At 38.7% G+C, this 17,092-nt stretch overlaps 1 protein-coding gene across 2 annotated transcripts in view; it reads left to right on the plus strand.

The window, feature by feature from the left end:
* LOC119418239 (Kv channel-interacting protein 2-like) overlaps window positions 1-15,206 on the plus strand; it is a 31,766-nt gene extending 16,560 nt beyond the window's left edge. Inside the window, exons 2-9 of one of the 2 annotated variants that reach the window (XM_037685502.1) lie at window positions 6,936-7,034; window positions 11,234-11,358; window positions 11,438-11,507; window positions 11,869-11,939; window positions 12,123-12,230; window positions 14,010-14,114; window positions 14,209-14,271; window positions 14,669-15,206. In XM_037685502.1, coding sequence (XP_037541430.1) covers window positions 6,936-7,034; window positions 11,234-11,358; window positions 11,438-11,507; window positions 11,869-11,939; window positions 12,123-12,230; window positions 14,010-14,114; window positions 14,209-14,271; window positions 14,669-14,716 — 689 coding nt within the window. In that variant the 3' untranslated portion in view covers window positions 14,717-15,206. The remainder of the gene's footprint in view (window positions 1-6,935; window positions 7,035-11,233; window positions 11,359-11,437; window positions 11,508-11,868; window positions 11,940-12,122; window positions 12,231-14,009; window positions 14,115-14,208; window positions 14,272-14,668) is intronic. The other variant, XM_037685510.1, reaches the window with a different exon arrangement.
* Window positions 15,207-17,092: the final 1,886 nt, after the last annotated feature.

A 17,092-nucleotide genomic window follows, 5' to 3' on the forward strand; every position in this document is an offset into this window, starting at 1 on the left:
AAGGGAGGGAGCGAGGGAAGGAGAGAGGGAGAAACAAAGGGAGGGAGGGAGGAACGACCGAACGAACAAAGGGAGGAAGGAAGGAATGAAGGAAAGAACAAAGGAAGGAAGGAAGGAACGAACGAACGAAGGAAGGGAGGAAGAAAGGAAGGGAGGAGGGAGGGAGGAAAGGAATGAAGGGAGGGAATGGAAGGAGGAAGGGAAGGAGGAAGGAAAGGAAAGGAAGGAAGGAAAGTTATTTTTTCTATCCAACATTTGTGCCACATGGTTTCATGATGCTTTAACGGTGACAGACTGAAGTGGTCAGTCTTGATCTCAGACACTTTCATTCTTTATTTGACTTTCTGAAATCAGGCTGTTGAAGACTTTCCTGCCTCATTGTGTCGTTGTACCTAAATTATATCTTTAAGTAATCCTGTTCAAAATGCAGCACATGACAGTGGATGATGACGTAAACCTGAGCATGTGTCTCTGAACAGCATTTCGCTGCGATGGTGTTGCTTGTTCTGTCTTTACGTTTGATTGCAGGTTGTTGGAATTGTTTTCAGCATCTATACAAAAAGTTGTTTATCTTTTAGTTGTCTCGATTTTTTAATTTTATAGATATTATATTTTAGTTATTTCTTTTAGATTAACCTGTATAAATAAAGGTTGAATGAATAATGTAATAAAGCTGAAAAACACCCCTAATTTATACTCTGAGCCTTCACATATCGTAAAATCATATTTGTTTAAAGTTTTGGTATTAACTGTTGGGGCCAACTCTCTCTGTCTGTAAAATATGTCACAAATCACTGAACAAAATTTAATGACATTTCTGCAGACGTACGTCTACAACAGATTGCCTTTTGCAGTCAGCCCTATACACGATGGCCTCAACATGAACCTTAAGACAAAAATAGCTATAATTCAGTCAACTTTAAAGATATCAAGATAAAATGTGACGTGGTTGTAGCTGAGGGTCGTCCTTATCACACTCTTGAAATGCTAACAGATCACACAAGGCATTTGTTTAAAACTTTTGCACGCAAGTCCCTGTAGTAAACGCATTCCTTCAAATAATTTCATTTCATTTCAGTTTTCAGAGGCTCATAAGATTAAATTATGTTGCAGTGTCTAAGTTGCTGAAAAATTGAAGGATTAAAGCACTTAAAACACAAACGAATGTTCCAACTTGAAGAAGATTGCTGTTTCATCATTTCTAATTCGGTTTTTGATTTTTATTTCCAATTCTTCCAAGCATTTGATCGCCTCCATGTTCCAGATGTTACAACATGATATTCTTCCCCGGCGTCAATGTTCAGCCCAGCCCAGGATTTTTATATGCAACACACGTTGTACCCAGATTTCCTCTCCAGACTGTGTCTTTGTGTGCACATGTGTGCACGCCACACTCATTATAGGTTGTCACATCTGTGCGTTTGTCCACTGAATCTACTGGGTCAAATCTTTCAGCCGTCTGTCGTCAGTTTTCCTTTGCGCTTCTCTTCGCCTGTCGTTTTCTTCTCCTCTTCCTTCTCCATCCTGTTTTGGATTTTTTTATATGACTTGTGTTCTTCTCTTGCTTGCTGTTATGTCCAAGATTTCACAAATTCATCTTTTCCAGCGTTTCTTCCTGTCCCATCTCCCATTTTCTTTGCTCTCGACTTTCATTTGTGTGTCCCCCATGTCTCCTGCCTCAAACTTGTTTCGCCTCCTAAACCGCAAGTAGTACTCCATCATCTTTCCCACCTCTTAAATTTCTCATCCCTTCCCTCTATCCTCCCTTTAGTCAGTCCCGTCACTGACCCAATTAAGCTTGGGAGGGATACAGCGAGTAGCAGAGTGATGGAGGCGAGGCAGAGAGTGGAGAGAGTTTGAGAGTAAGAAGCCCAAAGAACCAGAGAGAGTCAAAAGAGCTGCTACCAACCTGCCAGGACCCGCAAGGCGGACTGTCCGAACTTCAGCTGGAACTTAAACAAGCTTTGACAGGTTCGGTTGAGCCAGGGGTGGAGGAGCAAACAAGCCAGTCGATATTTCTTGCCACTCTGGAAGAAGAAACAAGAGGAATAACAATCCACCTTCGGCGTTAAAAGGCGGGGATCTGCACGTAGCTGGGATGGCCGAGCACTGGCACATAGAGGGGGACTGAGGAGACGGTGACTTTCTACTTTAAAACTTGACGTGGAGGGGGTGCGAACAGTGTCGCCCGAGGCAAGTGTGTGCACACAAGCAGAGGGAAAGGAGAGAGGAAAGGATGCATCTGTTCTTCCAAGACAAGTGGGAGGTGGAGGGGCTGCAGACCGTGGGCATCCTCCTGGTGGTCTGCAGCTCCCTCAAACTGATGCACTTCCTGGGGCTCATCGACATCTCTGTGGCAGGTAAGAGAAGTGTTCAGACAGCAAAGGAAAGAGGCGCTGAGTTTGTCAGGAAATTTATATCACATCCTGACAGAAAGTGGGCATAGAGAAGTGTGTGTGTGTGTGTGTGGGGGGGGGGTCTGTTTTAGTCCATTTTCATCACTAAGCAATCTGTCATTCCACCTCCCCACATTTGCTTGAGTGTTTGGTTTCGTATGGAATGTCAGTCTAAAGTTCAGAATTTTAATTTGAAAATCTAAAAAGTCATCATCATTCCCTAAAAGTGCAAATCTTCACACACACACACAAAAAAATGAATAAATCTGGAAATAATCAAGTTAATTAATTTAAAACACTTCAGTTCTTTTGAATCAGTTTATTCAACGTAAAGAGCTTTTCCAAAACCAGTCAAAAAGCTTTCGTCAGGCAGGGCGGTGTATTTAAAAAGCAGCTTTGCTCCACTGGAACACTGCAACTCGTTCTTCTCTCCAGCCTGGCACACGTATCCTACTTTACATGCACCGGGAAAGCTTCGGGCATGTTTTTATTTTTAATGTTGATGGAAACCTCAAGACGAGAACTTCCATTTTTGCAACAAGTTTTTCCTCCGGTTTCTGTGAGGGGAAGTGGGGTGGAGGGAGTGTTACCATGGTGATACTTCTCTCAATGATGCTACCTAAAAATTCAGTGATGCTCAGTGACGATTCAGTGGCATCTTCAATGTTTGTGCAAAAGTGATCCAGATCCTGAGTAAATGTCCATTTGGAGCAAGTTGGCAGTGAAATGTGCACCATGGGGGCATGCTTAGCAGATTGTGAGTCTACATTAAAATACTGTAAACACTTGCCAGTCAAATAGTCTGTGCTATACTTACTTTGAGCATTTTTTTTTTAATTGTTTTCTAGTTTTGCGGCTAAAAACTAAGCTAATTAGATAATTCCATAGCATTCCTTAAAGGAATGCATGTCACCCACCAGCTTTCATGCCAAGGATCTGGACTAAGATCATTCTGAAAAGAACAATATGCTCATGCAGTATTCCTTGTGATCTTGCCTGATCCGTGAGTGCACATGATGATTCAGTTGCTACTACTCGCTTTTTAGCTCATTATTTGTAGTATTCTGGTATGGCCAATTTTTTTTTTTTGGCGTACACTCGTTTCAATTAGCTGTGGCGGCCATCTTGAATTGTTTTAAGTCCAAAAGTTTAGCTGTTGTAGATGCACGACCAATAATTACTTTCTGAGAGTTTCAATGCAACCAGTCCATTGGTTAATGAGATATTTTGCTAACAAAGAGGATTAACTCCAGCATTTATTGCAAAGGTTTTATGCAAAGATGTTGCACAATGTGGAGCTCCAGCTGTGCCTGTTATGATCAATGCTTTTTGGTTACTTATTGGTAGTTTCTTTAGTTTATATTAAGAGTAATTCCATTAATCATGTTTTTATGATCGGTTTATCTCTGTTGCATTAGTTTTTGTGTGTTCCTTTGTGCTGTCTTTCCCAGGCCCTCATTTAGTTGTGTGGCTCTAAACGCCCACTTTACCTGTTCCACGTTCTGTTAGTCTCAGCTGCAGCCAATCTCCCATTCATCCTTAACCCTTTACATTCTGTCTCTTTCCACCTCCATCTTGGCATTGTATTGTTAGCATTATGCTACAGTCTGGGTTGTCTTCCTGTGTTCCTCATGCCCTTGTGATCCCTTTTTCAAGTTGTCTAAGCTTTGCTACCCATCAGCTTTTTGTTTTATTTTTAAATAAAGTTGTTGGTTATTTTTTTTTGGTTCATTTAGTCTGTATTCTGGATCAGAACCTTCCTTCGACTGTGACAAACACCACACCCGACTTTGAGCTCAGTGTTTTTAAACTTAGCTGAGTTATAGCTGTTTGTGTGTTTTCTAAGGTCAGTTTTCTGTAGCAACCATCTTGAATTGGGTCATTACCTTCTGACAGTTTCCATTCAGCGATTCAAGAGATGTTTTGCTAACACATTAAAACGAATACACAGACACAAGCAAATATCACTCCACCTTTGACGGCGAGCTGTAAACTAAGGTAGAATAGTTTTAGACAAACGCAAAAAACAACACATAGCCAACTTGAGAAATTCAATATCTTTGGATTTTAGACACTTTTTAAAATGCTAAGTTTTTGCAAATTTTACTTATTGCTTAAAAAAGTACATTCAAGCTAAAAAAAAAAAAAAAGCCTCTTATTTGCATTTCATGAGTCGTGATGGACCATAAAAAAAATCCTCAGCAGGAACTCTGCAGAATCACCACTACAGTGCATGCTGAATGACAAAGAGCGTTATAATGCTTCACAACAGCAAAAGATCACACAGAAAAAAAAAATCATTTGGGCTTTTCTGCTCACATTATCACAACCAATCAAATAAATAAATTGATAATAACTACAAAGACTACAGAGGAAATGTATCATAATACTTCCAGGAATATCAGTAGCTCAGCTTTTTCTCAGAATGTACCAAAATAATTGACAATCTGTTCATAGGACGGACAGATAGGGAGAGAAAAATACAGTGACAGAACCGAGGAGATGGAGAGTGGGCTCTGAGACAGTGACAAAGGAAATTGTATCTTTGGTCCTGATCGCTGACAGTTTTCATTTGATTCAACTTTAAAAGGATTTCCAGCTCAGTGCACCTCAAAACTGTTAAAATTACAAAAATAATAATTTTGTTTTTCTTCCATTTGTCTCTTTTTACTGTTTGCAAAACACTCAGTAGAACAGCAACTGAATAATTAAAAGCTTTACTACATTTGAATGTGATTTCTCATTGTTTTTGTTCTGTTCTAATCTTTATGAGCTTTATTGACTCAGTAACTTCTTAACAGGATTGCTATTGTGTCGATATTTCAAGCAAGTTTAAATGAATAAACTTAAATAAAATGTGATGTATTGTCATTATGCATAATAAAACAGCATAAATAAGTTATGAGGCTGATAAAACAAGTCTGTCTAGTAATGCAGATTTAGGTTACAAAGTGGCATATATAGACAACAATTTATTTTAGTTGCATAATCGCCAACATGTTACAGACACTTGGGTTAAATTTTAAGGTATCTGATATTGATTTCAGGGATGTGCTTCATTCTTTTGTCTCTGTAGGAAAAGAAAAGATAAATTAGTTACCTAAACAAAAGCCCTGCAGGAGACAAGGGTTGCGCCTGGGTCGGACAGATGGATGGGTGACTCTCTTTTACTCAGAACATTGTTTTCCACCTGCTCTGTTTGCAAATAATGCACAGGCCACAGATCAAGCAGGGCTCGGTCCCTGAGGGTTTGTGGTGCAGGGAGACAATGGGATGACACATCATAGAAGCTGAGCTGTCAGAGATGCTACCATTCTTTTGGTTTTCACCCTAAAATAGCCTTTTGTCTTAAACCACTTGATCTTAACGGATGAAGGAATGGTTGCTATGGGAACTACCAGGCGCTTTGTACCTGGATTCATGTACAAACTATTGATAGATGTTTTCTCATCATTCTAGCAAATGTTCCAAAGTTTTATTGCTTTGAGCAATACTGGTTCCTTGGATGTAACGAGCTCTGCTGAAGGCTGTTCTTCTGACAGGTGGTCTTTTATCAATATGAACGTATGTTTCTACCAGCTTTACACTTCTAGACGCTGAATGTTTTGCTTGATCTTTGGAAAATAGCTCAAGTTTAGTCAGATTGGCCAGAGTGTGTCTGTGAGCAGCCATTTTCAAGACTTGTCACAGACTTGGTGTAGGTCTGGACTTTCACTGAGCCGTTGTTCCATGTGAATAATATTTTATTTAAACCCTTGCATTGTTGCTCTGGCTGTATATTTAGGGTTATTGTCCTGATGGAAGGTGAACCTCCCCTACAGTCTTTAGTCTTCTGCCATCTCCAATGTGTTTTCTTCCAAGATGGCCCTTTATTTAGCTGTTCTCATCAACTCTAACCAGTTCCATGTTCCTGCTGAAGAAAAGCATCCCATCGATGGTGCTGCCACCGTGTTTCGTTGTGCAGTGCATTCAGAATGGTGTTCAGTAGTTTTCCACTCCACACAGTGTTTTGCATTTTAACCATAAAGTTCAATATTGTTCTGATCTGACGTTCTTTTTCCACATTTTTGCTGTATCCAATCCACTGCATGATAGTGACTGGAAACATAACTTCTTATAGCTCTTATAGGGTCTATCAGAGTAAAAATGGCTGAATATAAAAGCACATTACTACACACCAGATTTTTATTTGTATTTTTGTAAACATTGTATCCCCTTTACAATTATGCTTTATGCTGGTTTATCACAGCAAAATACTTTGAAGTGTTTGGTTGTGACAAAGTGTGGAAAAAACGAGTCAATTTTTCCACATAATCAAATCCAACTCGTAATTTTTGTAAATATCTAAAACTTCATGGTTTCCTTTTGCCGAGCCAAACCAAATTGCTTAAAGAGCACCTATACCATTTTTGTATCTTTTTGTTGCATGTTGTTTATTTATTTATTTATTTTTTATTTAGGTGTGTGAAGAAATGAGCTTGCCTGTGTGTGTCTGTGTGTGTGTGCTTCTAACTCTTATGCTGTGGTTGGTGATTGCAGGTAATCCCTCCACCAGCCAAAGCAAAAAAACCATAAAGCAGCGATTCCTCAAACTGCTGCTGTGCTGCAAGCCCACGACTGCCCCCTCAATCAGTCAAAGCAAGTGCTCTTCACTCTCCATACACCTTTGCTTTCTTCTACCTGGCATTTTTCAGTGGGTTAAGAAGATGCACGGACATTTGTGCAGATTGTGTTATTTAGTGCTGACTTGGGAAAAAAAAATCTATAAACCTGGACTGGACAAACTCTCTTTTTGTGGTTTGTAGAGTGTGGTGCTGCACAGTGGATCGTGAGCGTTTGTGTCGGTGTACTTAGAGCAAATGAGAGGTAAAGAGTAATGACAGGAGCTGCAGGTTTGATTCACAAAATGGGACGACTGTCATCTGCCAGTCACTGTTGTTTTAACTTTCAAAATGTTTCCAAGATGATAAATCTACAGTAATCTCTCATGTTCTACGGTTTCTTTTGTGTGACTGAGTTAAAGATTTTACCCATCCATGGAGATTGTTTGATAATTTTTTTTAATCAATACTTGAAATTGTCAACCTTCTTAAAAGTCAGGCATTTTGTCGTAGTCTGCGTTTTCTGCTAGTCATTTAGAGTTTATTTTTATTCCCTCTGTGTTATGTTTTGAGATCTTTGTGGTTAAGTTCTGTTTTTTACAGTGGCCCTGAGGTGTTGGTTTAAACCTCAGGGCCACCGTAGTTTTTGTGTTTTACTCATCATCTGATCAGTCCTCTGTGTTTTTTCCTTCATGTAATTAAGCTCCTGCTCCTCCTTCTCTTACCTGCTCCTCATTGTCTCTCCTCAGGTGTTTTTCATTAGTTTTTCTTTAAGTTCAATACGAGTGTTTCTTCCCCGCTCGTGCATTATGCTTCGCACGGCCCATCTTGTTCTGTTCCGAGTTTATGTAAGTTTTGCTGTCACGTGAGCTTTTGTTTTTGTGTTTTTTTGTAAATAAATACGTCTTTCTGTATTTTACCCTCGAGTCCCCCATATCTGTCTGCACACGGGGTACAACTCACCACAGAACTCGATACAGAATTTAATGACAGATAATGACAAGCACCTGAGGAGAGACAACGGGGATCAGGTGAGAGAAGGAGGAGCAGGAGATTAATACATGAAGGAAAAAACACTGAGAAGACTGAACAGGTGATGCATAAAACACAAGAAAACAGAATTTAAACACAAATATCTAAAAACAGCACAGTGGGAATAAAAATATACTCTAAATAACTTTTCATTGATTCAACCTTTATTTATACAGGTTAGTCTCATTGAGCCTCGAGGACTCATTTACAAGAGAGACCTGTTTCTAACAAACAATGATGACAGCAGTAGATAACACTGACAACAGTAGACAATCATAAAAGAAAGTATATAAATTGAAAAAATAAATGGAAGATGACATAAAAAACGAAATAAAAACAGCTAGATTGTAAAGTGATGTAAAATACTAAAAAAAGGAAAATGTCTGCGTTGGTTTTTGCCATGAACTTAACAGATGTTTGAAGCCACTTAGAGGTCAAGGTCGATATTCAGATCTTTTTGCAAGGTGTTCCAGGAAACAGGAGCGGAGTAGCGGACCTTTTGCCTAGTTCAGTCCGCACTGCAGGAACACTGCATGTAATTATGTCCTGGGAGCGCACGCTGTAGCTGCACTAACATAGTAAAATGTAAGAGGAGATGTTCGAAGGCAACAGACCAAGAAGTGATTTAAAGATGAAACTGTACCAGTGAGAGCATCTATGTGAAGTTAATGATGACCAGTTAACCAGTGAAGACAGGGTGCAGTGGTGGGTACAGTAATTATAGCCAGTTATGAATCTTAATTAGCGCACCATGATAGACAGCATCCAGCATCTGTAAGGTGCTGGATGCTCTCTATCCAGCATAGGTGGATTATTTACATGAACACTCCTACTAACAATAGTTGCGTTCATGTAAATAATGTCACCATAATCAATGGAGGGAAGGAAAGTTGCAATTACAAAGTGTTTCCTAGCATTCAGAGTTAAACAGAATCTACACTGTATTTCTGAAAAAGAAACCCAGTTGTACTTTCAGTTTCTTTACCAAGTTTTTGATGTGGGGCTTAAAAGAAAGATGTAAATCGACCAAAATACCCAAATATTTGTAGGAATTGACAAACTCAATAGGAACACCATTTAAAAATAAAATAGAAGTAAGGCCTGCTGGGATCAACTTCCTGTTTGAAAACAACATCCCTTTGGTTTTGTCGGCGTTTAGTACCAGTTTGAGATGGAACAAATCTGAATGGATGATGTCAAAAGCAGATTGCAAAAGCTGGAAAACCTTAGCAACTGTTTTAACTCGACAGTAAACAACTGAATCGTCAGCGTAGAAATGTAAGGCTGAATCAGGGATGATCGGACCTACATTACCTATATAGCTTGTGAAAAGGTTGGGTCCTAAGACTGAGCCTTGTGGTACACCATTGTTAACGGTTGGATAACTGGAAGATGTGCCATTATGTTGAACACATTGTCTCCGATCTGAGAGATAGTTAGTGAACCAACTAATGGTGTAATCTGAGAAACCATTTTCTGAGAGCTTATGACACAAGATGCCATGATCCACAGTGTTAAGAGCTTTAGACAGGTCTAAATAAAGTGCAGCACAATAATCCTTAGCATCCAGTGCTTCAACAACATCATTAAAAACTTTCAACGAAGCAGTAAAGGTAGAACAAAGGCTGTTTTCCAAGCGTCTGGAACAATGCTTTGGCTTATGGACGGACAGGTTAAAGACGTGAGACACTGGTTCTGCAATGAGGTGTGCAGCCAACCTTAAGAAATAAGGTGGGAGTTCATCAGGGCCTGCAGATTTTTTACAATCTAGACCTTTTACAATTTATTAACTTCGCTAACTGAAAACAATGAAAATGAAAAGGTGTGGTTTACTGAGGACTGACTTTTAGGAGAGATGTGATTTGTAGATTTTTGGGTTAAGGGAGAAGTAGCTGGTTTTACATTAGTAGCTGTGGCAAACAAGGAACTCAAGCAACAAAATGTTTGTTGAAACAGTTCAGGATCTCGTGCTTATTTGACACAGGAACACAGTTAACAAGAATTTGTGATGGCAGATCAGATGAATGAGAACTGCCAGAGAGAGAGTTGATGGTTTTCCAGAATCTTTTAGGATTATTTAGATCTTTGGAGGTCAGAGATAAGAAGTAGTTCGTTTTGTGGCTTTAGTGGAAGCTGTACAACAGAAAACTAACAGAAACTAACAAAAAACGTGATATGATACATATTGTTTTATTCTGTGTTAAGGACTTCTTGAAAATGTATCAACTCTGCAAAATGTTTTGTATTTTTGCATTGATTTGACCCAAATTTTACCACATTAAGACAAGTCCTAAAGAGAACATAATTTTGACAAATATTAGAATTTGTTACTTAGTTTACATATACAGCTACAATTTGCACCTCATTGTTGTGGGTTCTGCTGGTAGTGGACTCATTGACATTGTCATTGTGACTGAAGGTTAAAAAAAAAAAATCTTTGAGACCTGTGGTAACCTCAGAAACTTAAACATCCTCTGATTTCAAAGTGTTCTTCACAATCAATAAATTGTGACTTGAGCATTATCTATTTAAACACAGTTGGTTAAAGTCCAAACTCCAGTATCTTCAAGCCAATAATTGTCAACAACTTTACTTCTGAATTATTCTGAAACTATTTAGAGCAGGGGTTCCCAACCCTGGTCCTCGAGGAACACCATTCTGCATGTTTTAGTTGTTTCTCTGCTCTGACACACCTGATTTTAATAAATGCGTGATTTACAGGCTTCTACAGAACACAAGGAAGTAATTAAATCACTGAATCAGGTGTGTTTGAGAAGGGAAACAACTAAAACATGCAGGATGGTGTTCCTCAAGGACCTGGGTTGGGAACCATTGAATTAGAAAACCCAATGGGCTTCAAAATACATTCTTAAAGGGCAGGCATTCCCTGGATCCCTGACTGCACTCTCAATGTCAACAATTTCAACTTCAGCTGCTAATCCTAGAAATTCATTTTACCGCCCCCTCAAGGGTGGATGATTTCCTCAATAAGTAAAGTATATGGTTATTTTCGTACCTTTGAAAAAATCAGTGTTTTGGGTCATATTCCTACAGAAATATAGAAAGCTCTGAAAATTTCATGAATTTAACATTGTGTTCCAGACATGCTGGATTTTATTATCCAAAATCTTTGGTTAAATAACTTTAGCATCTCCATCAGGGGTGGCAAAGCAACAGTGACTAACACATTCCTGTCCATCACAGACAGTATAGAAGATGACTTTGAGTTATCCACGGTGTGCCATCGCCCTGAAAGCATGGACAAGCTGCAGGAGCAGACGAAGTTCACCAAGAAGGAGCTGCAAGTTCTCTACAGGGGCTTCAAAAATGTAAGTCTGCACCATCCTTTCCCTGCTCTCTGCTAAATGGGAATCGGAAAGCTGTCTCAGTTCCCTGTTTTTGCTCCAGGAGTGTCCAAGTGGAGTGGTGAACGAGGAGAACTTTAAGCAAATCTACTCCCAGTTCTTCCCTCAGGGAGGTACGTTTAACAAAATCTATATTCATATTATATTTTATTTGTATCTTTAATGAATAAATGTGAACAAAAGGGTCAAATACTATCCTGACTGTAGAAGTATGGCATTTTATCATCATAATAAAATGAACACACTGTAATTAACTCATTCTTTTCCACTCTGATAAATCTTGGAATGTGCTCTGCAGAGAAGCAATTTTTCATTGTATGATATTTAGTTTGATAAAATGTTAACCACTTGCCTCCAGTTGTATTTGAAATTATTTTTAAATCTAGTCTATATTTAGATCACAGCTAATCCTAACGGTTCTAAGACTTCGTGTTTCAGGGGCTGGTGGGTAACTGAAAGTCTTTACTGTTGCAGATTCGGGTATGTATGCACACTTCCTGTTTGAAGCCTTCGACACAAACAAGAATGGCTCTGTTAGTTTTGAGGTGAGCTCTAATTTTACTTCTTTAAAAGAGATAAAAGCAAATATCATCTTTCATGACGCTTCCATCTTCATCCGCAGAAAGATTTATTATATACCTAAATACCTGCTCACAGAAGAAACATTTGACTTCATTTCCTGTCTCAGGACAAAAGCATTAATAAAATTATGCTGCTTTTTATTTCAGGATTTTGTTTTTGGTTTGTCCATCATCCTGAGAGGGACAGTTAATGACCGACTAAACTGGGCGTTTAACCTCTATGACCTAAACAAAGATGGCTGCATCACCAAAGAGGTAAAACACTGGCATCCTCAACAGATCTGCACTCAGCATGTCAAGCCCTAAAGTGGTGGTTTTGCATCACATTATCCTTTACCTGATCTGTAAACACATCTTTAAATCATATGTTGATTTTACTTTGAATATTAGCAACTGTTGTCAAAATACTGAAACTTTAGTATTGACTGCTGGGGTCAATCCAGATTGTCTGATAGTGAAATGTCTTGTGAACCACTGGACAGATGTTAACTTTTGGAGTCCATCCTTTTCAAGATGGCCACCAAAGCTAATTAACATTAGTCAAAGTAAAATTTCTTTATAAAGCACATTTAAAACAGCAGCTGTTACCAAAGTGCTTAACAACAAGATCAAGGCAGTAATTAAGGAAAAATACTAATAAGTAATTAAAAGCATTAAAAATAAAAACACAAAAACGAGAAACAATGAAATCAAAACACGCTGCGTTAAACATCAGTGAAAATAGGGGTGGTTTTAGGAGAAATTTAAAAGCAGGGAGTGAAGTGGCCTGTCTAATGATGGGGGGGACAGATTGTTCTAGAATTTAGTGCCCACGACTGAAAAAGCCTGATCTCCTCTGAGCTTCAACCTGGTTTTTGGTACAACCAAAAGCAGCTGGTCAGATGATCTCAGCACCCGAGAAGGAACGTATGGTTGAAGTAAGTCAGAGAGGTATGAGGGTCATTGAAGGCCATTAATGCACTTAAAGGTCAACAGGAGAATTTTAAAATCAATTCTGTACAGGGAGCCAGTGAAGGGAGGACAAAACTGGTGAAATGTTGCTCAAACCTACGAGTTCCTGTTAATGGCCGAGCTGCAGCATTTTAGACGAGCTGGAGACATGAAAGGGAGCTCTGACTGACCTCAACATAAAGTGCATTACAATAGTCTAGCCTGGTTGTACCGAACGCATGGACTATTTTTGTCAAGGGCGGATCTGGTCAACACAGACTTAAGTTTAGCTATTTGCCTTAACTGGAAGAAGCTTTTTTTTATAGAACAGAGTTGATCTGTTTATTAAACCTAAAGTCAGAGTCTAAAACCAAACTGAGATTTGTAGCAGACTGCTTAAGATATGGTTGAAGAGAGTTCAGATTCACAGGATCAGAGACAGCAGTAGAGCTAGGGATAAACAGAAAGACTTCAGATCATTAAAACTTGTGAAATTTGATGCCATCCATGACTTGATGTCATCAAGACATTTTAACAGAGTGTGAATGGAGCAAGAACTGTTGGGTTTTAAGGGCAGATAAATCTGACAGTCATCAGCATAACAGTGAAATGAAAGACCATGTTTCCTCAGGATAGGCCCCAAAGGGAGCAGATAGAGTGAAGACAAAAGATGTCCAAGTCCTAGTCAACACTAGAATGGTTATATTGATCCACTGCATGGATACTGAGAGTTTGATGTGGTAGTAACTGAGATTCATTAGCAACACATACTCTGAGCATGACATCTTGCAATTTTGCATTTAATTGGGTGCAAATGTTTATACATTGCATTTTTATATGTACTATATATGTATATTATATATATTTATATACATTTAAATTATAAAGGTTGACCAAAACAGCTTTGTCATTTCTCAACTTGGTCTAAAGCTGTAAGGAGGTGGGTGATAAGCATTCCTTCAAGGATTAACAAGCCTTTAATTTGACATTGTTTGGATATTTACAACTGGCTCCAGGATGTCTAATGGTTATACAATGGAATACATTTGCCAAAGTAATAAACAAATACTTTTCTCCACTTCCTGTTTGCCGTGTACTTTACAGGAGATGCTTGACATAATGAGGTCCATCTATGACATGATGGGGAAATACACATACCCCACCATGCAGGACGATGCGCCAAGAGAACATGTAGAAACTTTTTTCCAGGTCAAACTCACCCATTGTTACCAACCTGTTCCATCATTTTTAATATTGGTAAAAATATAATAGTAAATAAATCTTTCTGCTGTTTTTCTTTCAGAAAATGGACCAGAATAAAGATGGGGTGGTCACCATAGATGAGTTTATTGATTCGTGTAAAAAGGTAGGGGAGAATATAGACGAGTTTAAACTCTTTCAATACGTTGTGGAATTTGCTAGATTGGATTATTTTTGCCACATGCATAAAGAATCAATCGATTATTATCTTAGCATAGCATACAAATTGTATGTCAGAGGAAAAACATGTCTCTAATCACAAAATACTCACATTTTTGCACTGGTACATACATTTGTATTGCTCAGATTTCTAAACTTTAAATTCCCCCCGTCTAGCTGTTCCCTCTCTTTATGCTAAGCTAACATCTGTCTCTGAGTGCAATCGATCTTCAAATTATTATAAATAATAAAAACATAACTTTCAGTCTCACTGTCCTCATTTTGAACCATTTAAGTTAAACTAAGCGGAAATAATCTCATCTTCTTCAACTGTCTCTGTCCAGGACGAGAACATCATGCAATCTATGCAGCTGTTTGACAACGTTATCTAAGGATCTGGACCAGTGAGGACACTGGCGCCAGGGAGGGGAGTGTGTTTGTGAATGATGAACAGGACTGAAGAGACAAGAGGAAGTTTGAGTGTACGAATGTGTGTGCGGTCGAGTTATATACAAGCTTGGGCTTGTGTCACTGTAGAGCTGTGAACCTTGGTGATGCAGAGAGGCCCCCCCTCCCTTCTCCTGGACCCTCAGTGGCATTCCTTCAAGCAACAATGGAGAATCCTGACTCCAAGTTTTATCCCTGACAAAGACAATGATGGCTAACAGTGGGCTCACAGCAACTGACATGCCTAATGCACCCCCACCACCACCACCAATTTTACTTTAACTGTTATTTCTTACTGATATTACTGATACTGAATGAACTTTCACAGCCTGTAGAGGCCAAAATCAGAGGAAAGAAAAAGCCCATAAACCTCTAAAACCACTTTTTCTCCTTTTGCGTATTATGTTTGAAATCTGAATTTTTGATCGCCCTGCCTCTGTGCACGTCGGAACACCTCGATGGATCCAGCCGTAAAGGTAGAAATGAGTCTACAGCCATCTAGGGGACAGAAGAGGGAATAAAGACACTTTCTGAGGGGAGCAACCAACAAATGGAAGATCCAAGCGATCCTGTATCACAGAATGAGGCCTAAAGCTTTTGTTTTTCATGAGGAACTGATTTCAGTATCGCATGATGATGTCACTAATATCTAATTATGTATTTAAAGAGATACTCCAAAGTCTGCTTGTCTGTCGGCTGTAGTCATTCACAGGTGCCTCACCCTTTGTGTATGTGTGTGCATGTGTACCAAAAAAACATGCTTTCTATGTTACAGGTAAGACCCTAGAGGGTCATTCCTCCATTCATAGGGTTCTGGTAGAAACGTTTCTGACCTTCCAAACTATTACAGTCCTAACAGTAGTTGTCTGATGACTGTTGTAATAGCCTTCCCTGTGGTGTGATAATAGCCAGCGCAATGTGGGAATTGCACTTTAGTTTACAAGCTCTTTACCATTCATCATGAAACTGGAATACCACAGTTGTACTGGTCTATCAGCCCACATCAAAGGGAAATGTTTTAGATTTCAGACTGTATATGTGAACTTATTGTAACCTGAGATGTCACGCGGTTGTAGCAGGTTCTACCACTTCAAAAATAGAATCTCAAAACCCTCTATTCATTAAATTAGGCTAACTAAATTTCCATGAAGCATATCAAATGTGTCATGTGGAACACCGGAAGGTTTTCTTTCTCATAGCTTCCCACGTTACCCACTTCCAATTATTCCTCTTTCTATAACACCAAAGAGAAGATAATAAAAGAGGAACATACAAAAATAAAGACATACAGCGCACCTATAGGTGAGGGAAAAAGAGGATTATCAGCGGGGTGAAAACTATCGGTATGAAGTTTGCGTACACTGTTAGAAATGCAATTCAAGGTTGTAAATCTGCATGTTTAGCTCAGAATGTTATTTATTTTACAGAAATATGCAGTCACTTTCGTCTCATACTGCCACAATTTCTCCAAACTCTTAAATGTTGAACCAGAGGCACTCAGACCATTATTAAATTTAAAGCAGACTAACAAGGAATAGCAATAAAGTTCACTACCATAGCATCCTTCACCTCGTTTTCATTCCCCTCGAAGCACAGAGTAGGGGTGCACTGAGATTTTTCATTGTTTTTATCGTTTTGTTTGTGAAAATGTCTTTCAAACCAATTTCTTATTTTCTTAGAAAAACTAGAAAAATCACGTCTCGTGCTTTTTTTTTTTTTTAGTTCCATTTCTTTACCACAAGTGAAACCTGTCTAAACCCGCATGTGCTGTGTCTGGAACAATGAAAACGTACTAAAATGTTGTACTGACTGTCTAGTTAGGTACCCTCTGGTTGCATTACATATTTAAAATGTGTATATTTTGTACAGAGACAATAAAATCACATCTACTATGCAAAATGGGCTGAAATTTGAAAGACTGTGCATTATTGTCTCCTCTGGAAAAAAATTGGAAGCAGAATGCTAATTTTTTTGTCACATTTAAAGGAATGTTTCTAGTTTTTTTTTTTCTTATTTTTACCATTAAGACCCAAATTGTACGTAATTCAAAATGGTTCGGAAAAGGTTTTATATTTCTACAGTCGTGTCTCAATCTGAACTATCCCCATATTAGCTTGCTCTGTTAGGAATTAGCGCAAATTTATTCATTTTATCTTAAAATAGTTTATTACTCATACCCATAGTCATTCAAGAGATGAATTTTCAGTAGGTCTTTATATTAGTCATGAAAGGGTTTTTCTGATCATTCAATCCTCCAAGAAAACTTTTGGTAGATTGTTCTCCCTTCTCCATCAAATAATTGTAACGGGCATTGTAATAGT

This window comes from Nematolebias whitei, chromosome 1, assembly GCF_014905685.2.
Source record: "Nematolebias whitei isolate Nwh7 chromosome 1, NemWhi1, whole genome shotgun sequence".
In the NCBI taxonomy this organism is placed as follows: domain Eukaryota; kingdom Metazoa; phylum Chordata; class Actinopteri; order Cyprinodontiformes; family Rivulidae; genus Nematolebias; species Nematolebias whitei.